This window comes from Mycetomoellerius zeteki, unplaced genomic scaffold, assembly GCF_001594055.1.
Source record: "Mycetomoellerius zeteki isolate Tzet28-1 unplaced genomic scaffold, Tzet1.0 scaffold52, whole genome shotgun sequence".
Classification (NCBI taxonomy): Eukaryota; Metazoa; Arthropoda; class Insecta; order Hymenoptera; family Formicidae; genus Mycetomoellerius; species Mycetomoellerius zeteki.
In genome coordinates, this window is record NW_017257523.1 from 171,033 (window position 1) to 196,464 (window position 25,432).

The 25,432-nt window shown below is 37.8% G+C and overlaps 1 protein-coding gene across 3 annotated transcripts in view; it reads left to right on the forward strand.

Annotated features, from left to right (window-relative positions):
- The first annotated feature begins 3,248 nt into the window (after positions 1-3,248).
- LOC108727747 (A disintegrin and metalloproteinase with thrombospondin motifs 7) overlaps positions 3,249-25,432 on the forward strand; it is a 46,190-nt gene continuing 24,006 nt past the window's right edge. For 2 of the 3 annotated variants that reach the window (XM_018455975.1, XM_018455974.1), the window contains exons 1-2: positions 3,249-3,397; positions 20,693-21,027. In XM_018455975.1, the coding sequence (XP_018311477.1) occupies positions 3,292-3,397; positions 20,693-21,027 (441 nt within the window). In that variant the 5' untranslated portion in view covers positions 3,249-3,291. Of the gene's footprint in view, positions 3,398-20,692; positions 21,028-25,432 lie in introns of those variants that run through there. The other variant, XM_018455976.1, reaches the window with a different exon arrangement.

Consider the following 25,432-nt stretch of genomic DNA (forward strand, 5'->3'; position numbering starts at 1 on the left):
AAAATATGAGTAAAATATCGCAATGCGAAGCGTACGCGATAGCTGTCTCACGGATAGAAATTTATTATGTGGCAGCTTAATTTATTATCAGAGTTGTACGCTTGAAATTTGCAAAAAATGTATTATGGATTTAATAACTTGATAACTCGGAATACATAGGCGTAATTATTCAGTATGATAGTATATCTAAAAACAGGAATGATTTTTCTTAAATGATCGGATTATGTTAATGAATTATGATAGCATCATGACGATTTCAATATTGTTCAGTGTAGCGACAATTTTGTTTAACAGAATTTTCAGCTCATCTATATATTAATTAAGCTTTCTTTATTATTATAAATGAGAACGCGATTAATGCAAACGCATGTAATTCGAGAACCGACAAGCGTAAAGCACTTGAAAAGCGTAAGATTAATGGATCTCGTAGTCGGCGGCATTTTTCGCAGCACGGTGGAAAACGTTTCATGTAAAAAAAGAGCATTTACACGAACTCATGTAATAATCGTGAGATCATTCGACTTCGTATAATTCAAAGTCGCTCACTGGGTAGGTTGCCATATTAATTATGTCAACGTTTAAAATTTTGATGGCTGTAAACGTCGATACGCCTGTAGGAATTAATCTCACTCGAGCAACTTCAGAATTTATTTATTCGCTTTCTCGCGCCTTTTCCCGAGCTTCGGTATCTTCACGTGCGATTACCTATACGTGTTTCAACACAGCTACTGAAACGAGATACCTCTCACTTCATCTATTTTCTTAGTTGAGTTTTCCTCTTTCCTACGAGGAAATAAATATTTATTCAAGATACATCGATGCCGCCCACTTCCGACTGAACATCAATTAAAGACATGTGTAAGGACCGCGCACGGAATTGCGTGTTTATTCATCACAGATTCATGCACCGTCCTCTAATGACACTCGTGCCATTAATCTACACCGGTGTCCTCATCCCATGCGTATTACAGATGCGATAACTCAATCGAGATGACGCGAGACGCTTTAAAACCTACGCCCCGCTTATTAATATTCCACGGTTGTACCGTAAGTGGTTACGTCTGTTACTGACACGGCATACAATCGAGTCGCGTATACGACTACGCGAATGCTTGTAACATGCGCGTCGCAAACGTTTGCGCTTATTTCAAAAATAGAGGCGAAATCGAAACAGCGTCAATTATAACACTTTAAATGCCATGCGTCCGAAATTCCGAAATATAAATTATAATACTATTTATAAAACGTCCCATCAATTCATTATCATAATGCTGCACTTGCGTTTCTACAGCCGACGATGTTACAATTTCGTTACGCGCGTATTAATTTTAAAATAATATAAAATTTAACATTTTTCTTTACTTTCTATAGCGCCGTAGAGTATACTATAATAAAAAAGTTGGAATTTAAGTTAAGCACACATTGAATATTCTCTCGTTTCTCAAAATGGATATAACTTTTATCGCTAGTTCTTTCAATGGCTCAATTATTAAAATATATACTTCGATATTCTCATCCCATTCAATATGAATTAATATTCATCGACAATCCCGTCAATTTCCTCGCTTGTACATGCAAAGCTTATTTGCGTTCCGGTTGATAGATACATGCAAAGCTAATTACCAATTCCGCGTCGTATTAATGAACTCGTTTTGACTTTCTCCCACCCAACTCATCATCACAACTACGAATCTCTCCTGCGCTTTCATAAAGCATCAGATCTGGTTTCTATGTGGAAGTACTTGAGAAGAACACAAGCTACTCGTGCGGATTAAGCCGACGTGCAGCTTATGCGATATTCGTGTACTTTGCTGAGAATATATTACGAGGCCTCTAGTTGATATTAATTATCTAGTTATCAAAAACCTATTATATATAAACTATTCTTGTCGCGAAATCTCCCTCGACGCGTCATACCTATTCGTACGAACAATATCGATTAAAAATTAAAATACGCTGACGTCAAAACTTCCATTCATTCATCACTACTATCTCAGATTATGACGTCAGAAGCGAGAAAATACATAATAAAAATTTTTGCAAAATATATTAATATGAAAATATGTTTTAATAAAACAACACTTACAATCGATAGAACTGACTTGTAAAATATATCGAAAATTCTTTTTTTATTTCGTTAATTCATAAATAATAGTATAGCTGGAAATAAATAACAAAAAAAAAAAACGAAATAAACAATGTTCACAGCTATGATAAATTGTCAAATTAATAATATAAATATAAATTAAGAAATAAATAAATATAATTATAATATTACGAAGAAATAAATATGATTTAAATTCTTTCCGAAACAAGTTAGTTTTCGATACATTCGATAAGTCTATTCTATCGACTGCAAATGTTGTGTGTTCCAAATGGAAAATATTTTTATTCAAATTTAATTTGCAAGAATTTTTGTGTTTTCTCGCTTCAAACGTCACAATAGATAGTAGCGATGAGTGAACAGGAGCGAACAAAATTGTTACATTTGATAGATCATTCAGAGATAAATCTGCGATGCACGATGTAAATGACATTATCCTCGTGTGGTCGAGATCACAATTTAGCGTAATTTTAAATTTCTGAAAAGCGCTCACCGACAGCATTATAGTTCAGCTTGCTTTATCGAGAGATGCTGCGAGCTATGATTCTATTGTCAGCGAAACACGTAAGAGTCATATTCCGAGACGAGTTCTACCTTTAGCTCGGATAGAAGAATCCAGTAGCTTGTCGAGCTCGATCATCGGTATGGTTGAACGAATTCCAATTATCGAAACTAGGGAGCGTCGCCATGAACGGCCCTGAGACAGCTCGACACGCACGAGAAAATCGTATGAGGTACGTTATATCCGAGCATGAGCTTGGTACGTAGAAAATATAGGACGAAACTGATTTTCTATCCCATTCTCTCATTGAAGGAACTTTTTATCCAGAGGAAAGGACGGAGATGAAAATATTTTACCCTTTTCATTCTCGCAGAGAAAAAGAAAGAGAGAGAGAGTGAATTCTCGTTTCAACCTTTAGAATTTTTTCTCCCATGTCACGGTCAAAGAGAGCTTAATCAAGTACTTTTCATAAATTATCTTTCTATGCTTTGCGCCGTTGGCGGAAAATTCTTCGAGCTCAACACAAAGCTTTAATTCGTAATCTTAAATCGCGGAAATGACCCAATTGCTGCGTGATGAGAGGATTTAACGAGAAACTCATGTTGCGGTTACACGACGTGTGTGTTCCAGAATAAAGGGGAACATCGGCAGACATCAAGGAGATCGCATTTCGTTAGCAAGAAACATGTTCGATTCAGTGCCAATCATGCGGTGTCTATTCATGCTCCAGATTCTAATCGCTGTGGTGCAGCCCAACTTCGAAGCTCGGCAACGGCTATTTAACGTCAGAGGTAAATTTCGTAATACATAAATATGTTCCTAATGCTGCTTCTTATACTAATTATACAATTTATCGACATCAATGACTGCGTACAGCAGAAAAAGCAGCTTTGCAACTGTTGTAAAATTCTTTAATATGATTGGTCTTGGCCTTAGTTTCTCAATGGATCTAAATGTATAGACCAATCATATTCAAGAACGCAGTCATTATTTTGATTTTATTGCAAACAGAACAAAAAATAGAGGAACGATGTTAAGCTCGATATAAATTTTGCTTTTCTAACAACAAAATATCTTTTAAGATCGTAATGTGAATACACAACCAATTAAGAAATGGAAACCTTAAATGGTCAAGCTTAAATAATTTAGTGCGAATTTATGTATCACATCCTACAAGCTACGCGTCGAATTTAATTTTTAATCTTGAAATGTAATCGAGAACTAGAATAGTAATATTAAAGCGATTTAATAATGATGCTTATAGACATCTTAAGAAAGATATTCATAATCTGATGCTAATCCTTTCCATTTTTTGTTATCAAGACTCTTCCGCCAGTTCAGTCCAAATAAGAAATTTGCGATCTCTAAAACAAAATACGGCAGAATCGGGTAAACTTGATTCGCATGCAACCTCGCGTCCACTTTCTCGAGTTTCTTCGACTCGCATGAAAACTGGCCGTGGCGGGTTCTCGAGGAGAAGCCTTACCTTTGCGGGACGCGCTCCTATTAAGGGGATCCTAAAGCCGTCTATATTACCAATTAAATCATAATTTTTGTATAACAAATACTTTTTTCTCTTTCACAGATTCACAAAAATCCTTTTCCAGGATTAAAGTATACACATTAATACGTGTTTGTGAGGTGGAATTTATGCCGAGAACGACAAAAAATTTTGAAATTGAAATCTTAAGAAAAATTTTTTATCGTTCTTGGCATAAACTCCCTTTAAGAGCACGAATAGGAACGAGTCGTACAATACAGACGCGGCGCGCAGCAGCGTTAGATTTTGCAAGCGGCGAAAGAGGCAAAAGGAATCGCAAAAAGAATTGCAGATGCGAAATTCCTCCGGGTGACTGTAGGGATGTTCCGATCTCCAAAAAAGATCGATCTTTCTAAATGACAATAACGATTTTAAACCGATCTATTTTGCGAAAAATTGATTTTTATAACTAAAAGGGGCTATTTTAATCCTTTCGCTTGATTTTATTGAAATCATGTTAAAAAAAATGTTTTTTTGTTCAATTCAAAGACACTTTAATAAGTAATTTATACTAAACAATTAATTTTTTTCAAAATGTTGATTATTTTTTTAACATATACATTATTCTGTTTATCTGATCTTGAATGTGTCGACAAAAATAAATAATTTCAACGGAAATGTTTTCAAATTTTTATCTAGATAATTTTTAAGATAATTTTGTTTTTAACTATTAGGCAGTAAAACGATTTATGCCCAATTTCTGCACCTCTAGATAATTTTATCCAAGAGACATCTTCCAGAATACAATGGAGATATCTCCTGAATAAGGTTATCCGCAACTTATCTGGAAGTGAAGAAATTGGGCATTAGGATACAAAAAATGTATTTATATTTTCATTAATCTTTATTTTTTTCGAATAAAAGTTTTTTAACATTTCGTCTAATAAACGGTTTCTACGTGGAATAATTAATAAATATTTGTTGTCCATAAATAAAAAGGCGCTCTACTGGCGCTGATAATGGCAATGATGTATCATGTTTAAAAAAAATGTGTTTGACGTGTGGATACAAATTAAGAATATCTAATTCCTTAGATTTATCTTCTAAATATGAAAGTACTTTAATGTCACTTTGAATTATGACTGATGTCATACTAATAGTTTTATCTATATCATAAAAAAATTCTCATCATTACTACTACTAAAAGTTATATAGAAATTTTTTTACAATACTCTTCTACGATCTTAGTTAATTTGAAAAAGATTTTATCTAAGATAAGATAAAGATAATCTATATTCTTAATAATCTAGATAAAGATAAGAAAAAGTCATTTCTTCATCTATATAATTATCTAGATAATTTTATCTACTGAGTGCGACGGATATAAGTGACCGATGGGATGTGTCATAAAATTCTAAAATGCTAATTTACGACTTATTTATACGCTTTAGTGGCTATTAAATGCTCATTGCTGATTTTAATTATGTCGATAAATATTTCGTGTGTGTTGCGCGACAGTGGCTCGGGATGACTATTACTCGGGATCATAATTGATTGTCATCCGATAGTGCCCACAATACAGCATGAATATTGTACCCGGTTTCGACGTCGCCGCGTAATTTCGCTGATCTTATCGGGGGATATCGACCAGCGCGAAACCGTCGGCTGGCGTACGGCCAATCGACATAACTTTTAGCGCTGCTTTTGACGTGCTGTACCATGCGAGAAATGCTGATTCCGCGAAGCTGCAGCGCCGATGCTCGCGAAGTCTGTCCTCGAGGCAATTCCGACAATTCGAAACTACTGCTAAGCGCATAAAGAAATCAGTATTATTATCGTCGATGAGTTCTCAGATTTTTATGCAAAGATCCGTGGGAATGAATACATTTATTTACGACAATGGCAATGATTGGCGCAAAAAAAAGTTTCTCCTCGTGTCTACGTAGTCAGAGATCAAATGTACTTCAACTTTAAATCATGCAGCTAAAAATTCATGGTCTTCGTCTGAAACATCTCAAGCGCCATTTACGCGCTATTGTACTTATGTCAAATCATTTGTCAACCGTGCGACCAGAGATGCGACAAGTCGGAGTGATGGATGCGTTCTCCTTCGGCTTCCCCGTACATTCGACGGAAAAAACCTTTTCATCGAGATACTTCGTTAACAGTGTTTCGTTGGAGTCAGAGATCTTCTGACGTAGCCAGGCACAAAGACGAATTTCACAAACGATGAGCGGTGAAATAAAAGAAGATAGATTTCATGGACGAGGCAACAAAATACAAAAACGTCCGTAAGCTTTGAAAGACAATGAAAAGAAACGGTCTCGGACTCGAAGTAACGTCGAAAAGTTGGCGCTGCATTAAAAATTTGCAACCGGGATGCATGGGACGTCCTTTTCAATGTAGATCTCCGTCATCGATAGCGTCTCCTAATGAGTCTGATCGTCGGTAAATATTTATTTATTCGTTCCGTGAGCGAGGAAAACAATGCGCGCGAGACGTCAAATTATGGTAACTGAGAGAAAGGGAGACATGATGGACGAGCCGTTTCGAAATTACTCTCTCGTTAGGGGGTAGTTATTATGATCAGGGAAAATTATATGCCGCGCGCGGGGGACCTGCTTACCGAACGCCGTGGTCTGAAACCTCTGGGCCTGGGTAACTGACACAGGTAATTTGTCCGGCTCGCGATAACCACCGGCGTCTGTCTTTGGTGATTGCGGAATTATTAACTCGCCCGAGGTAACGTAATGACGAGACATTAGTGCGGTTTGCGCCCCATCGCGCCGATTGCCTTTCTTCCGTTCTTTTTCTTGATCTTTCTCTCTCAATTTGAGAATTAACGCCGTAACGGTGCAAAAGAAATTATTATCTCTCGCTCGTAATCGTTTTCGCTGAAGCGAAGAGTCCCGGAATCAACGAGGGATAAATTTATCGAATCGTGGCAACTCAATGGACATACGTTGCCGCAATAAAGCGAAAAAGCGTTTCACGACGAGTTGCAGAGCCGCTCGTAATCAACTTGAGAGCTCTCAAAGTAACCCGAGTGTGTGTTTGCCAACTCTAGAAAGATCACTCACAAAAATGATGTATGTCTTTGCTGCTTCTGTCTTTGCCTGTATATGTCAAGTCGCGGTCGCCAGATGTAATCAATTTTTCGATTGAAAACATCGCTCCTGTCCACAATTTAGACCAGTATGGGCTACCGTTTGAAATTGGTTTCTCTGGGATTGAATGGCACAAAATCGTTTAGACGAACCGATTGGAATATGTATAATTGTTCGGAATAACCCAATTTAAATATCAGCTATGCGCGTTACAAATTCCAGTAAACGTTTTTGATATCGGACGAAGTACGAACCGAGGGGGTAACCACTTAATGTAATCGTGGGACAGAGTCCTCGAAATTATTATAAAATTCATATGAAATTTCTATGTATAATCCGATAATTATATATGCAACCACGAGAAATCATTGTATAATATTAAATAAAATCGTATATTTTACCAAATTACTTCGTATGTAGTGAAAAAAATTATTTGTAATCAGATGAAATTATATGAAATCATGTAATCTGTGGGACAATATTTCAGCTAGTAGTTATCCTCTCGGGACGAACAAGACATGAATCTACCAGATCAAAAATTGCAATACATCCTGATGATATCCGTACATAGATTGCGTTCGGAAAGAGTAAGCGCTATTGCATTATTCTATCCTTGTCTAATGAAAGATAAAGATAGATTAGAATGACACAATAACGCTGACAGCGCGCTCTCCGAACGCAATGAAACGCAGTTTTGTTTTAATAGAATATTTAATAGATCATCGATAAATAACAAAACAAATATGTAAAAGTAAAAATCTTTGGCACGGATAATGATGTAAACATTGTACTATTCTAGTTACGTTTAATCACTAAACTAATTTTGTAATGATTAACTTTTAAGGTTACCACTACAAAGAAATAGTTTAGTGATTAATTATAGCTAGAAAAATAAAATATTTATATCATCATCAGGTTAAAATCAAATTAAATTTAGACCACAATTTAACCAAAAAATGAAAAACCAGACTTTAGAAGGCCAAGCAGAAGTAACGTATTCCCAAAACGTATTCACGTGGCGATCAAGAATCTTTGTATCCTTTTTATCTTCCGGCGGCAATTACGGATCTGTGATGGCGCCAAGCGTTCGCAAAATCAATGACGGAAAGGAGAAGAGTGTCTGAACTCAGCGGCGTTCGCACTCGTGTCTGTAAAACCAACACGACGAGGCGCCCATTCATGGCTCGAACACGCTGAAAAATCACCCGTTCGTTCCCCGCATAAATACGTGCGGCCAGGCCAAGCAGTGTGGGCGTCCCGTGTATATCCGTGGCACGCTATATTATAGTCTACATGCACAAGGAACACGAATGCAAACGGCGTCGCATCTGCACGCACCTGCACAGAGACGCGCCGAGAGGACACACACGCGCGAGGGCGATCGCGTGGGTAAACGCTGTCAATGGACTCTTCTCCCGCGCGAGATTTCTTTTTCCCTCGTCCTCTCTTCGACGGGTTTTGATTCTGGACCGGTGCCGCAACCGTGAGAAATGAAAGGCGAGCCGCGTAGACACATCGGGAAATATGCAAAATCCAAAAACGTTAGGTACAAAGTAAGTCCACGCCGCGTCGCGTAGGCACGTCGATGACGGCGATTTCTGATTTATCTTCGATGTACAAGTGTTGTAGCGCTGTTCGATCTGAATATTCGGCCGTCTTGAATATCTTTAATAGCCGATCGTAGATTTGCATAATTTGCGTCGAAGAAGAAGTATAATAATACACGCGATGAAATAAATTTTAAATAAAAAAGATATCAGAAATACGAAAGAGGACAGAATGGAGACGCGAAAATATACGAAGATATCGTTTCTTTTATCACGTTTATGATAATGATGTTTTTAGTTCGCAGCAGATAAACTTGAAGCTTCTTATAAAACATGAAGTTTTTTTTTTAATTGGTATAAAAATAAAAATAAAATCATTGTGCTTTATTAATATCGAATTTAAAGGTCAGCATAATGATTAGATTTTTTAACCGTAACTTCAAGACTAGCTTTTTTTTCTTAGCAGTTCCTTACTACAATATTCCATTGTAAATATATGAAAAAGTCAGCCGTGTAGAATCCCTTGCAGTAATACTCCATGCGTGCCCCTCTTTAACCCCGCTAAATGTTTGCAATATAAATCATAAGGATTGTGTATGTATGGCAACAAAAGAAAGATTCAATGGGCAATACGTAACGCAAACATTGCCTCCTAGCTGGCCATTGTGACAGGTACAGCGACGACTCGCTGCTTACGACTTAACGCGATATTGTGCCCAGATGCGTTAGGTGCATCTATCTCTCCGCGAGATAATAAATTGCAAGCATAACCAACCATTTACCTGAGTACGCTTATTCACCGTTGGCCGCATGTTACACGAACGTGCTGCCTTATCTTAGTAACCATTTCTGCGGAACAAGAACTCTAGAGATATTTCTCTCAAGAACCGCCACACGGCACCGTTGATACAGTGCATGGTGCATCGTAAGAATCCGGATATTTTCTGTAATCTACCGTATTTGTTGCCTTTTATCTAAATTCACGAGCCACAAGCGACAGCACGATAACGAAGATCTAGTTTACGAAGGAATAAAATTTTATACGACGATTAAAGGTCGCTGGGAAGCATCGATTTACTCTGCGCGGGGCGTGATAGGTATCGTTACTTGATGATCTCATAAATAGAAATGAAAACGCTTCAGAGAGAAAGAGAGAGAGAGAGAGAGAGAGAGAGAGAGGCTTCACAAAACGCTGAGCTCAGTCAACACATCGCTTCCGGCGAAATTTCATTCACGTCACGTACGAAGACTGTCTAAAGTCTTAAATTAAATCCGCTATGCGTAAAATTGCGAGCGTGACTGTTAATTCATCTCCTCGCATATCGTGAAGGCGAAAGACGACGTCGAAATTTGCACCGGTGCAGCGGTGCCGAGCGGAATCGGGCGCCGTATAGTCTATTCCCTGGGGAGCGGGAAAAGGACACATCGTCGTCGGCGAGGAAACTCGAGAGGTGCCATTGGCACGTGAGAAATTTCCCCGCGTCGTCTGACTCGACGTCGCCGTCACTTATCGAACGTGTAAACTACCTGCCACTGTGTCTTCCGACTGGGACAGTGCAATAACGGGACTCTACCGATTTCCCTAGAGTCACCAACTTACGATATCTCGCACGGTAGAAACGACAAACTCGTCTACGAGCTCTTCAAAGACGAAGCGTCTCTTTCACTTCGATAAACTTTGTATATTATATCGTAGCAGGACGAATTACGGACGCAGTTGCATCGTATTTATTCGCATATACGGTTGACCGCACCACGAGAGTCAAAATAACGGCGTCACAAAAGAACATTCGTGGAACATTCGCGTAACGTGCGAAATATCCGTGGGTGAGAAACTCGGGTGTCTCTCGAAAAGGATCACTCCTGCAGCGTGATCCGCGACGCGGCGGCCGCGTGGGCTTTATTCGTTATTACTGATCGGCTACACGGCCCACGCTCTCGACAGCATCTTCGTCCCGTCTGCCCCCGCAGGTGCGAATCAGTTACTCTTCTCGTACACGCCACTCCTGTTAAGTGGCGAAATAATAGTGGCGGCGGCGGATGCGGGAGGAGATCGTCTTCTCTTCGCACAGCTTCATACTGTATCACGAGAAAATATCGGGAAACCAACGTAAAGTACTCTCGAGGTGCTAGCCTCGGCGTCTGGAAACCAGTTTTCTTTCGGCAAAGTCTTGAACTATTAAGATAATCAAAATTACAACTCGTAAATCATGCATTGTTGCGGAAGCTTTGAATTTACCAACAAATGCGATATTGCCAGCCAATCGCTTGAGGATATTCGTACAGTGAGTGTAAAAAGTATTCGTACAGAGAAAATATTTTTTAAAAAAACTTTTAAAATTATTTTTAAAAAGTGTGTGTGTTACATATTATCCAGCGAGAAATGAGTCATCGAACTGATGTCGAATCGATATCGATACGATGATTTCAATACCAATTTGACGTCGATTCGACGTTTAATTGACGATCATTTCTTGTTGGGTAATTAACAATTTATTCATAAAAAATAAAATAGGCTGTATGTTTCTTAAAATTATATGTACCAAAAAGATGTGTAATGTGTATATTAATTATAGAAAATATATCATCTGAAAAATAAGCAAAAATTAAAAGTCGTATTGTTTGGATGCTCAAAAAGTATTCATACAGTCGTGAAATTTAGCTCCTAAAGTCAGGAATACATGCGAAGCTCGTTTCTTTATGTTAGAACAGAATGTATAATTTTCATTACTATTCATTGTATAAAATTCTTAATTAATGTTTATTTTCTACAAATAAGACTTTTTTTATAAAAAATTTCCTTGTACGAATACTTTTTGCTCTCACTGTATGTATCATTCCCAAGGAACACACCAAGTCAACAGGAACAAGTTAAGAGAAAGTCAAAATGATGATTTTTAGTTACAAAATTTGACTCTTTATCGTCGTCTTATTGACGTTAAAAGCCAAAATAAAAAAAATTTTAAATTTTGTTGATTTTAAATTTTGTGTTCTTTGTTCCTTGGATTATTATTATACATTATTTAGACCATGTATCGATATATCGCTTAGAAACTGTGGATCGATATCGTTTAAAGATGTATTTGAAAGCAACTTTGCAACTGTAAAATGCTTTAATATAATAATATAATTGATTTTATCATCAGTTCCTCACTAAATCTAAATGTATAAAGCAATGACATTAAAGAATTTTACAACAGTTGCAAAGCTGCTTTCTCTGCTGAACGCAGCCATTCTCACTTTGAATTGTATCAAATTAGATCGTAATTATATTATCTTCAATCAAATCCAGTGATATAATTATTAGCATTATTTAATATGTAAATGACAATTCATTGAAGCACGTTTCTACCCACTTCAAATGTAGGATAAGTATCATCTGGTAAACTCGTCGTGCACGCAGCTAATTAACGAAAGATTGCTCATTGAGATTATCAAGCCGCGCTTAATCTATATCCACCCACGCGAGAATCGGTTCAGTGACGACGGTGACATTGAGAAATAATCCGATTGACGATAGGTATACACATACGCCAATAGAGGCTACTTGCGTCCAGTATTCGCGGGAGTCTGGTCCACTGGAGCACTGATCCGTAAAAAAATGAAATTCGATTAATTAGAAGTCGACGTGATTAGGGCGGATTCATTGACATGTCTGTCCGAGCGCGACCGGGAGTCGCGCGCTGCGACGCGAGTTAAATTGCGCGTGCGAGCGTAACTCGCGCGGCCGGATTAATCAGGAGGGCACGGACAATAATTAAGTTGCACCGTTGATGATTAATCGCCGTCTCCGGTCGGCCTAACTCCATTCCATCCCGAGCCAGTCCGCGCGATGTGCAATGTACGCATCGCGCGATATGTAATACGTCTCGCGTGTACACACGTGCGAGCGGGTGTTTCATCACATGGCAATCAGGAAAATTAAACGGCGCGTCGTCACGAATGCGACGAGGGAGGTCATCGTTCAAACGACGGTAGCCATTTTTCCAATGATTACGTCGCAAGTGTGCTTCGGATATTGAGTCTAACGACCCCGCGTTACGATGGTAACGATCGGTATAGCCGCGGCCGCTTTTATGCACTTTGCACGAATTAGTATGGGGCGTGTATTTATTACAAAGATACACTCGGTACGCGCGGCACGAATGCATAGCTACTGCTCGTTATTTCATTTTATCGGCTATTCGTTACAATTGTTTCTCGATAAGCTAAATATCGACTCGCGTATTTTTTTTTACTTCGATAGTAATTAATCGCGGTGATATTAGAATATACATTCACAGCACATTCGTTGCCATCGAAATTCGTTGTCATTCGAAATGCTACATGATTATTAATCGAGCAAATTTTCCCTCGTGATCTCAATTTTAAAGATTCTATCCATTCATCGGATTTCCACGAAAATCGGGCGAGAAAATATCCAGACCATTTGTCAGCCGATTCAGGTAAATTCCTTAATGATTGATCTCATTTGATCGTGAGGATAAACCACAAGTGCCGCATTAACCGCATCCGCGGGATCCTTGGGGCGCGGCTTGTTTAATCAAAGCTATCTCGTTCTCCGTAAAAGCGAGACCAGCTGTTGTGGCTCGACGCGCGCGGTGAGTTTCGAGGCGCACAGTGCAACGTTTGTATGAAACCGGACAGCAATGTGCTACACACACATACATCACGGATTTTCGAGAATACACCATTGTCCACGTGCGATCTCGATTGGCCGTGCGTGAGACGTCTGTATCCGCAAACTCCTCGAATAATTTACCGACGAGCGAGCTGAGATTCGTTGGACGTTAAACTTTGCAAACCTGATGAACGTGTCTAATTGCGTGCCCCGATTTCTACGAAGCGATGTCGCAGCAGTTGGCAGAAGTTCATACATTCATATCGTATCTTCCGAATCTGAAATTCCCGTCGTGGAGTTTCATGCTCCGCCAAATGTTTTCTAGATACGTGATTATATACGTATCTAGAAAAGACTATGTAAGTTTTTAACTAGAAAGATAATTATTATTAGCAGTAATAACTATGTATAAAAATGGAGCTTTTAACCGTAATTACTTTACCATGTAATTGCAGTTACAAATATTAAAAACTTTTCTTTAACAAGTGTATATGTATATTAGACTATAACGTATACGTACAGAGTATTCATAAATATCGAGACCAAACTTGTGCTACAATGTGCTAATAAAATCGAATAGATGAAGAAAGTTTATATAAACTTATGTCTCAAAATGCTTTATTAAAAAAACGAGAAAGTAAAGGGCTACGAGTCAAAAGTTTGTCGTTATAATTTAAAAAGTTAGTAAATAAAACATATAATTTAGTTAAAATCTAATAACATGTGCCGGCTATAAACAAAAACAAACATTTCGATCCTTATAGGATCATTATCAATGTTAACATATAATTAGTTAGAACGGTAAAATAACAGTTTTAAAAGAAAAATAATTTGTCAAAACATTCATAGTTTTGACGCTGTTATCGATAAATTTTCCATTTTTTACGTCGGTCCAATAGGCAAATTGTGACTTGGAGATTGAACGCATTAGTAGAACGCTGGAATCAATTATAAAGATATATTAAAAAGCGCTTTATTAAAAAGTAATAAATGTTCAAAAATTTATAAGCAGAGAATACATTTGTTACTATTTCTAGTACAATAAGAATATTAGAAAGAGCCATTATTTCGACGATGGAAATTTGCATTCTTTCAGAAGAAAGAATTTTTGAACAGTTCATAAGAGCTTTTTTCACCTTTGACCTCATTAACATACTGTATATATCTAGTCCCGACCTTTGCAAACACCCTGTGTATTATTTTTTAGTAATTCTGAAAGAGACAAGCATCGAGTTACTTAATGAGCTAAGAATTAATTAACTATCGTGAAATGGTAGAACGTCCTTTGATATCTCCTTAATGAGCGAATTTATGTCGCTCGTAGAGATTTAAGATGTTAGGAATATCCGATATTTGAAAACTAAATAGTAAGCCAAAATTCTTTGCATATTTTCGCAAAAAAGGCGACTTTTAGCTGACATAGATAGATCGTATAATTTACAAGCTGCTCAAGAATCGTATCTTTCACGCAAGACAATTTATTCTCGGCGTACAAGTAAATTTACTTAGCCGCCACTTACATCGAATTTTAGATAAAGGTCACCGTGAATCGAAAGTGGTATTAAGTTTCGACGTCGTAAAACCAGTGTTTACAATGGTAAAGCTATAGAAGACGGCGACGATGATTCAGATAGACGATGATTACGAGAAACTCATCCTCTAGGAACGACTACATCTTGCGTCTCGCTGCGTAGTTCGATTATATTTCCGCGGGTATATCGTGACGGCTTTAATGAATTCGATAAGTAGGTATATGCTAATGATGGCAGAGATGTAAGGGAGGTAAAGGGGAGGAGGGTCCCATTCTTGCGGGACCGCCGATGACCTGGGCGCGAGATGGGCCTGGGAGTGAGTCATCTGCAGAGGAACTGGTTTCTACCGTAATACCCAGGTATCGCCAATAAAGAATCATTCCGACGCCTAATAACTTTGGCCGCTGCGCCTCCACCATTCGCCCGTGACAACTTCGGTGGAGAACCGTGAGACCGGAATCGAAATCGGTCGTATCCCTCGCCCTCCCTGTGTGGGAAAACGAAGAGGCGCAACGATAAATCTCCGCTGCAAATGATACAATACTCGTGTGACCGTTACATAGATAGAATTTGAAAACAGTTCCTCCCAAGTGTACGATATAATTACCTTGCCGCTCAGATAAGAGAATGCTTGATTGCGTCCCGTGCTCCACTTTCCCCGGTGAGCCCAAATTTTGGATTGCGTTACAGGCACGAAACGCGCGTGCGTCGATCATACTTCCTTATTGATCGCAGCCGCGGGGAGACCGGCGGAAGACGAATGTTTTATCGATTAGATCGTAGCAACGTCAGTCCTTGCGTGCACGTGAAATAAGCCGACGACACTGACGAAGTATAGAACACGGAGCGATCGACGGACGACGGTAGGCGGACAGTAGTGCGACGATAAATTACGTTATATCAGACGTACGAAATGCCTTGCGTATCGGCCTTACGATCGGCTCCTGAATTATCGCGTCGATCTGCAATACGGGATTTCCATATGCGCGGGTATCCATAAATTCTACGAGAGGGCCGATCTTTCGACTACCTCTAAATCTGTCAAGAATTCTTACACGTGCCGAGACGATTTCTTCCCCGGAATCGAAAAAATTGTAAAAATAGCACGTCGGTTAATCATCCGATAATCCACTTTTTTTACTATCTCAAAGTTCTCGCAGTATCCTGTATTAAAAACGCTAGTATTTTATATATCAAATGAATATTCTTTCTTGATGAAAGCGTATTGGAGACTCTAAATGCATTTCGAGAATATTTGTTACTTTATTAAATGAGATGTAAAATTATTATCTATGAACCAACGAGAAGTACATTCTCATATTATTACATTCTGTGCAGATGCGATCGCCGGATGGTTAATTGTCGGCAGGTAAGAGCGGCCAATTAATAACTCGCTACATAAGTCGAGTATAATTATGTTAACCCTGGACAGCGCACATCATCAATTATACGCAATTAGACGAGCCGTGGTAGTGGCACAGTGCGTACATACGACGACGTATGAACGTGTCTCCGCGATCGTGTCTGTAGACATTTACAGTAGGTACAGCCTGTATGGGAGGTCCGAGTATCTCCATCCGACGGTCCCCACCTGTAGTTAACCCCGATTCGCTGGAGGTGTGCGCCTATTGGTCGCCCCGCCATTTTTTCAGCTTTAATGATAATAGGATAATGATGATTACACCGTTCAACTACCTGTACTAGAGACAGCACCTGTCTCTCTGTTTCTCTCTCTCTCTCTCTCTCTCTCTCTCTCTCTCTCTCTCTCTCTCTCTTTCTCTCCTTCCCTCCTCCGTCTCTATCTCTTTCTGTCGTCCTGTTTATCTACCTATCTAACTACCTTTTAGCGATCGTCGTCGAGGAAAGCGGATAGATCGATCTCAGTGTCTCGTCAAGGCGACTCGGAGTCTCACGTTCAGTATCTCGAATTAACGTGAAAGATGCTTCGCGATGCAACAAGATTTGAAACTTGGATATTCACAATTATAAGACGTAATTAGCAGTCGCATATTTTAATGAGATAACCGGTAATGATTTACTCTTCCAAAATGAAGTATATGAATGACTTATGCACCATTATGTCATACACAATCTAATGTATATCGTAATGCAATGAAATGCATTTCATCGCAACGTAAATGCTTTTCACAGAAAAAACGGTTTTATTAAAGCATCAATAAATTTAGCTACATATCAATTTTAATATAATTTTGTTGGACCATCAAAACAATTATGTAAAACGTTTAAACGTTGGTGACAAATGGCTGCAAAAGTTTTAACATTCTAGCTATCAGTTTAAGTGTCCTATCTAATTATTTTGTAATCCAAACAAAATTATTTTCAGATCTGTATTTAGTTAAATTTTTAAATGCTTTAGCAAAACTGTTCGCTCGCATAGACAACTATATATCACGAGACAAGTATTATCGTCAATCGAGGCGCGAATGTACGCGTATATCACATCTATTGCTTAAATAAACGTCGGAAATTCAAAGATATTTCAGACGTTGGCAGTAATATAAGCCGGATTATATGAGCGATGCTGTCCCGCGGCTGGCGATGTCAAGTGTATGGCATTGCATCGGGAAAGATCTAACCAAGGCCGATTACTATTTAATATTAATGTAAAGATGAAATTAATCGATAAACGATATAAATTGTAGCTATCGCCATTATGAGGTAGGGAATTATCCATTGCGTTTTGCCAGAGCTCGCGCGTACAGATTGCATTGCGTTCGCATGGAACATCAACGGTTCGGTGGAGGTTCTACTAGAGATCAGGAGAAAACCATTAACCGCAGAAACTATTAGGCGCAGACTGCTGAGAGCAGCGCCAATAATATACACCTACGTTTTAGCCATATTGCTTGAGGTTTCACAGGATTATGTAAGACGCATGGAAATATTTGCAACCATCCAAGATAAAGTCCCTTCATTATATTTAATAAGTTAATCATATTTGACATCGAGAAACAACTTATAATTTGATGATTTTTATTCATTCAGTAAAAATAAAAATATGTAATTTTATGGCTCCAATAAATTTAATAGTATAAGTAAAATGCCTGTGTGTATGAAACTGAGTAATTTTGTACTTGACTTTTGCACTAAGAAGGATTCAAGTCCAGAATCAAAACGTTTGCAGTTAATTTTGTTGGTAAGTACAATTATTTGCGAATTATATCTTATTGCTTTAGGGCCCATAGCCCTAAAGCACAGAGAATGCATAAGCACAGCACAGCTTAGCATGAGACCACCTGAACCAATGAACAGCCAGTATCAAGTTGATATTAATTTACATAATATACTCATTGGTCTTACGCTGGCCATGTTATGCTTATACATTTTGTTCTAGCCTGTATAAATAAATTATTTACGCATTAATAACCGTAGAAGCTTACAGGCATTTTACTTATAATTAATCTATTTATTCAATACGTAATTACTTGATCGGGCCAATTTACATTTTGGATTCATGATTATCTATTTTTCATTTCTTATACGTACATATAAATGTATATATGTAATTCCTTCTTAATTAATATCATCAAAATCAATTATATTATTCCATCCAGACATTACATTTCCAATCTTTGGAAATCGATTTCAACTAGTGTAAATTGATTTCTAGCGGGAGAAAATACAAAACCAAGCAGCTACAGGCATTTTCCGTAGTCAATGCCCGTCACTGACATGCAGACGGGACCATAACGACGCTGTCAGAGACGGCTTTTATATGAAGACATATTGCGGCAGTTGAACCGCGTTTGCATTCTCGACTACGTGCTTTTCTTTCTATTCACCATATAGACATAGGTTAACTACAATTATTCCATTAAGCGTTAGATCATCATAACAATAGTCAAGAATAGAATCGATAAGCTGTGGCCAGTGCGACGATTTGTCGCAATTTGACCTCACAAGTAAATTTTTCGGAAATGAAAGGCAAAAAAATCGAAACTTTATTCCAAAACGCAATTGCAGCGATCAGCGGACATGTTCGACTTACAACAATAAGCTTTTTTTAAGGGGATTTAATAGATCTGTTTTTATAGCTGAACCGTACACTCTTTGTACTTACAATTAGTAAAGTAGGTATATATATGTTTGATTTGGCAAAAGCGAGAAGGAAAATTCTAGTGTAGTACAGTGAAGTGTAGTAAAAAACAAACCTAATGTCTTGGTGAAATCAGTAATTAATCTTTAACTTGAATGACACATATAAAATTCCAAACGACATAAAGTATCTTGGAAGAAGCTTTAATTCCAAAGTATATTTAATTAGAGAAAAATTTGCAAAAACAACCCTTAAAAATGACTTGCAAAAATTAGCAGGACATGAAAAAATAGAATAAAATGACTAAAAGAAGCCAAAATGAAACCAAATAAATATATATATATATATGTGTATATAAATAAATTAAATAAATAACACATAAAAATAAACTTAGTAAAACAAAAACAGCCACAAGACAAGGGAAAAACCGTACAACGATAATTGACCATTGTCACTTTATAATGGTATAAATTCTCCCTGCGATATCGGTTATTCATTCTCGAATGTCTCGTAATTTAGGCGAAAGATTTAGAACCGTCATTGTGAGATATCAGCAGGAGACGCGATCTTACCTCTATTCGAGGATTTGTTCTCCGAAACGTTCTCTCGGAACCGTCACAATGAGAGATTAGGCGTGTCGAAGAAATCCGACCGGTCGACTCGTATTCATCTATCTCGTTGGCAATGGCGACGCTTAACGAGGGCGTTAATCGAACGTAGTAAGCGGCACCTTTCTAAGCTGCAGTGCACGCTAAATCAATCGCAAATTATTGCAGCGGGTTTATGGTGCGTAACTGTCGCACATGTTTCACGAGGACTGATCCGCTTTTCATTTCTCAGCCTTCTCCGGGTTTCATCACCTCATACTTGCGCGCGAGCGAGCATTCAACTTTTACGAGTCTCTGCTCACTTGAGCGTAATATAATAAACATTACGTTTTATTACTTGAGCGAAATCCAGAGAAATAAACACTTAATAAATATGGTATATTATCCGACAAAATCGAGTGAAAAGTCACGCGCGCAGTTAAAAGACAACGTTAAAAAAGAACTTAGCAAAAACCACTGTACTTTTCATATTTTTTTCTGTGTGCGCACCAGTGTACAATTTGATTCGCTACTTACTCAAATCTTTAGTTACCATAAAATAGGGTAACTTTGACCCAAACTTTAATAATTCTCAAAATATCACGCATGTCAAGTAAGAATAATATAATGGAAACTATATGTTCTTTTTATATAAACAATGAATATAATAAAGGACATGTAAGAATTTAGATTAACAAATTTTATGTTGAGAAAAAAGGATAGAGTATATCATATAATAAATATTATTATAATCTATAATCGATTAAAATTATACTTTTTTATTTATAATTATAATTTTAATCGATTATAGATTATAATAATATTTATTATATGATATACTCTATCCTTTTTTCTCAACATAAAATTTGTTAATCTAAATTCTTACATGTCCTTTAAATATTTTACTATAAATATTAAAAAAAAAAGTCTTCAAGGGTCATGGCCTTCATATCAGTGTGAATCCGCCATTGCTTATGTCCTGATTTTGTACATACGTGCTGTATAAGCATTTTAAAAAATTTAGGTCAAAATAATTCCGACTAGATCAAAGTTTTACGATATTAAAAATATAAGAAAGTAAGAAAAATAAGGAGTTACAGCAAATACATACTGCGGATTTTCTTGTTTAATATCAGCTCTCTTTTATACTTTCAGGGGCGTACACCCTACAAGAGCACTTACACAACCACGAGATCGTAATACCACGGAAAGTGAATCACCGAGGAGATTTTATCTCGGAAAATGTTACGCATCATCATCACGAAGACGGACCAATCGTTCATTATCGAATGGCTGTGGCCGGTAACGAGTACCACCTCGAGCTGACGGCAGTCGACAACTTCATCGGCCGCGCGATGGTTGTGGAAAGACGGAAGCGGGATCTGCACGTCCGCAGTTCGGCGAAAAGTCATGGTAGCAAATGTCATTATCGAGGATTCATTAAGGGCCATCGGAATTCCCGCGTCGCTCTATCCGCCTGCGACGGTCTGGTGAGTTACACTTTCGATTTTCCGATAGGTTGCGTTTACACAAGTTGATATTCGCGTCACGTTTGCAGTAGTTACAATTTCAAAGGGATTGTTCCAATGCAATTGTTCCTTTTTGTGACACGGTTGTGATTCGTTAATTTATTATGATATTTATTAACTTTTTTACTATATTAACTTTATTATTATAATAAAAGAAGCTGTAATAATTACTTTATTTATAAAAGAAAAAAAGAAGGAAGCAAATGACAAAGTTAATCTTTAACTTATTTACTTTTTGATCTTTTAAACGTCTTGTTTGCAGACAGAAGTCGATTATGTCATAAATCTCGCGAAGATATTATTTGCACGCAGATACAAGACGTCGAATCGCATTAGAAGCTAAACGAAGTAAACAAAGTCTGGAGTGGCATAACGTGACGCGATTGAATTGTCAGTTGCAATTTGTAGACAGAAATCAAGCTCCTTGTTGCTCCCGGCGCGCACTAATATACTATTTTCTCGCAATTCCGAGTTGTGTGAAGAGTATAACGAGAGAGATAAAATCTGTACTGTCAACGACTGTCAATGCATCTAATCGTTCGATATATAAGGAATGAGGATCAAATCGGGGTTTCTGCCAGTTAAATTACAAACTATTGGACATGCAAGTTGCAATCAGAATCGTATATCTGCTCGATTATGCTCACGTCGGTGACTGGACGTGAAGTTTCAGTCAGCTCGATAAAATTTTTCTGTCTCTAAAAGAGAACGTCATGCATTCATAAGCGACAGTTGATATATCATGCGAACGATCAGCTCGCGTTATCTTATATTCGCTAATAACCGCGAATATATTCGCGACATATCGCCCTTAAGATCGTACGGCAATGAAACGTACTTTTCGCTCGTTAGGTCTTTTCACTACGATCTCCATGGTGATTCTAAATCAATCATATTATACGCGCTTGTCTCTCTTTCTCTCTTTCTTTCTTGTGCGACAGTAATTCTGAAACGAGCTGCAACAAGCTATACGTACATTGCCGCTTGAAGATAATATATGAAAAAGCAAAATGCATTTTGTTCGCCTCTTGACGACAAGATTTTCTTTATTGCATTAAAATCAGGTAGCCGTTAACGATGTCGATTAATTAATAAGTCTGGGTAATAATTCACGGCTAACAACTCGCACAATTTGAACGAAATCGGGTCGTATAGCTTGACTGTGGTATACGAGCCAATTTTTCAAGAGTGATTTATCGCGTATCTGAAATGCACTTCTTTTGTCAATGTCGCGGCGAAGTGAACCAGAACTATCGGAATGAGAATTCAACTGGACAAGAGCTCTCTCATGGTAAACGTGTTTTTAAAAAGTGTTTTCCGGTGATGCCATATACATTATTGGCGTGCGATTTCGAGGGAAATTGAAGAAATTACGATGCATCTATGTATATAATACGAAATGCGCTATTATGCAAATGAATATATCGCACGATAGAGATCAACCCGTAACTCCCTAATTTAGAAGATATTAAATATAGAACTATAATTCAAAATTCTCTTAAAGCTTGAATTAAACTTCTATTTTATCTCTGCAGTTCCTCTACTTTGATGATGCTTTTTAAGCGAATTGTATGTTTGTTGTATGAGCGCTTCTAAAATACTCGGATGGAATGGATGCGGCAAACTAAATATAGCAAACTAAATAAAGATTATGCCGTGGAAAGTTGAAAATTTTCCGGCATAAAGCTCGACACAAAACAACGCGCGATCTCTCGTTGGACAGCGAGCTGCCGCCGCCGCAGCCTCTTTATCATCATCCTCGGCTAAAATTTATGTGTATTAGTCTACACGCTATAACTGCAAACCGCCGCTCGAGCCGCAAGAAGAGAAAACACTCGCGGAGTTTCCTGCGTCCGAACGTGCGTAAAATCACGGTAACGGCATATAAAGGGCGAACGATAGAATGCGAAGACGGGGGGAGGAAGGGCGAGAAGCGTCTGCACAATGCGTGAAGAAACGAGGAATATATAAAAGCCTTCGAGTATGCATCAGCGCAATTTGCTCGTAGCTTCCAGATAATGATTTAATTTGCCACGGCATGGCAGATTTATGACGGCGCGCCTAGTCGTTGTCCACGTACGCGTATACACGCGCACATAGATGCGCAAGTGCATCGTACGTGCATAACGAGCCGCACATACATACACACATTTGCAAAGTAAGGCTATCCCGACATCGGCCCTGGGTGTCCCATCGACCGAACACCGCGGACCCATTGGCGGAACCGCTTTTATGGATGCTTGCTTCTCATGCAATACCGTATAATTGCTCGATTTTCTCCAGGAGCTTCGTGAAACTGCAACGAACAGCCGCAGTAATTGAACCCCATCGTGTGTATATTGTAGAGAAATTTCGCGAAATCGTGGCGGCTCGCAACAAAAAAAATCTCTCTCTCTCTCTCTCTCTCTCTCTCTCTCTCTCTCTCTCTCTCTCTCTCTCTCTCTCCCTCTCTCCCTTTTTTTCTCTCTCTCTCTCTCCTCCTCTTAAATATTTCTTAAATATATTATTTTGTCGATATAGTCAGTTCTTCTCATCTAAAATTGTCTCAAGTACAGTCTCTCGAGACACATAAATCAATCAAGAATCGTGTTGGCATCGTAAAACATTGCTTAAGATAGTCTTAAAATAAGAACCGACTATATAGGCGATATCCATAGTCGATTCTTATATTTAAGACTATCTAAGATGCCGTAAGCCAATCAGAAAACTGTATTAGCATTTTAAGAATGTTACTTAAGACTGTCTTGTAATGAGAACGGACTGCGAATACCAGCCTATGGATATCAGTTTTTGTTTTTTTTGTAAAGAATATTTCTGCATCCCGAGGTAACACGGTAAATCCGCTTTTCTACGCTGAGAGTGCTAGAAGTATGCGCACATTGGAGAAATTAATTTGGATTTTCTCCACTTAAAAGATAAAGAATCGCGCCAGTTGAGTTACTCTGCAGCCAAGGCACTACGTAACTGTAAAATATTAAATGTGATGAAAAAAATGCTGGAAATAAAAAAGTTTCTGCATAATAACGAACAAATCTCTGTTGTAATAAGACATAAATCTGTCATTGTCGTCAATTGGTGGAACGGTTGATTTCAACATGCACACGCTGCTTGATATTTTACGCGTGCAACTCTGTTTACCGTGGTTCTAATGTATCTACACCTCTCACGGATGATATTCGTTTTTATTAGCCCATAAAATCCGCGGTGCACAGAGGCACGGGAGAAGGTGGTTTGCGACGCGTAACCGCTATAAAACTCGAGTCTACTCGTGCCACTCACGTTCGACTTTTACGCGCAGTAAGACTCTATTTAGTGGCAGATCATAAGCAGCATTGACTTAAATCCAAAATTAAATGCCCTTTAAATTTTCATGGTGACTGAATCGCTAACTTTAGGTTGATAAACAACTTCAACTCCTCCATCGCGAGTGCAAAGTTTATTACAGATGGGAGTATTTCTTCTTCCTTTACCCGGAAGTAGTCACCTGATTTTACGTAAACGATCACCTGGAATATTCACCTGGATTAAAATCACTGTTATTAACGACATGGTGTATATCATTTTCTGATTGTGTTTTCTGATTTATTATTAATATGTGAAAAATTAAATATATATATAATAAATATAGATTTAATCACAATTTTCTGATAAAAATAAGCAGAAATTAAATAAATATTAAATGAAATAAGCCCGTTAAGTAGCTTATGAGTAGCATAGTACTGCTAAAAAATAAAGGTTCTATTTAATATTAACGTTTTCTTATTGCGTTTTCAATAAAATTACATATTTAAAGATTTGTAAAAAATAGTTATTAAAACGAATCTGTTAAACAATATCCACGCAAAACGATATTTTAATTTATAATTTTATCGCTGTTGAAGTATAAAAATATCCCAGATAACTCCTGGATTTAGAATTATTATATTATTTATTGCTTACAAGAAAGACAAAATGTTTTACGCATCAAGTATATCCTAATATTTTTATTAATACTTTAAATTTAGAAGTTACACAAATATGACAAATGTATCAGTAACATTCACGTTATTACAGATTTTTGATGAATTTTTCGATGAAATGTAAAACATAAATCTCATGCTTGTGCTTATCTATGACATCATTTGATTCTCGGATTAGTGTATTGTAAATTGTAGAAATTGTTATGTAAAATAATACTGTAAATATAAAATAGTTGCATAGATATTTCTCCCAATCACTCTGATTGTGGGATGTGTAATACCTACCAATGCAATACCGCAAGCAATCGTCGTAATTGGTGATGATCTGCTCGGGATGTCGTATTGCCGTGTCACCTGCTTCACGAATCTCCACGAATTTGCGCGTGTAAACGAAGTAATCGCCTCGG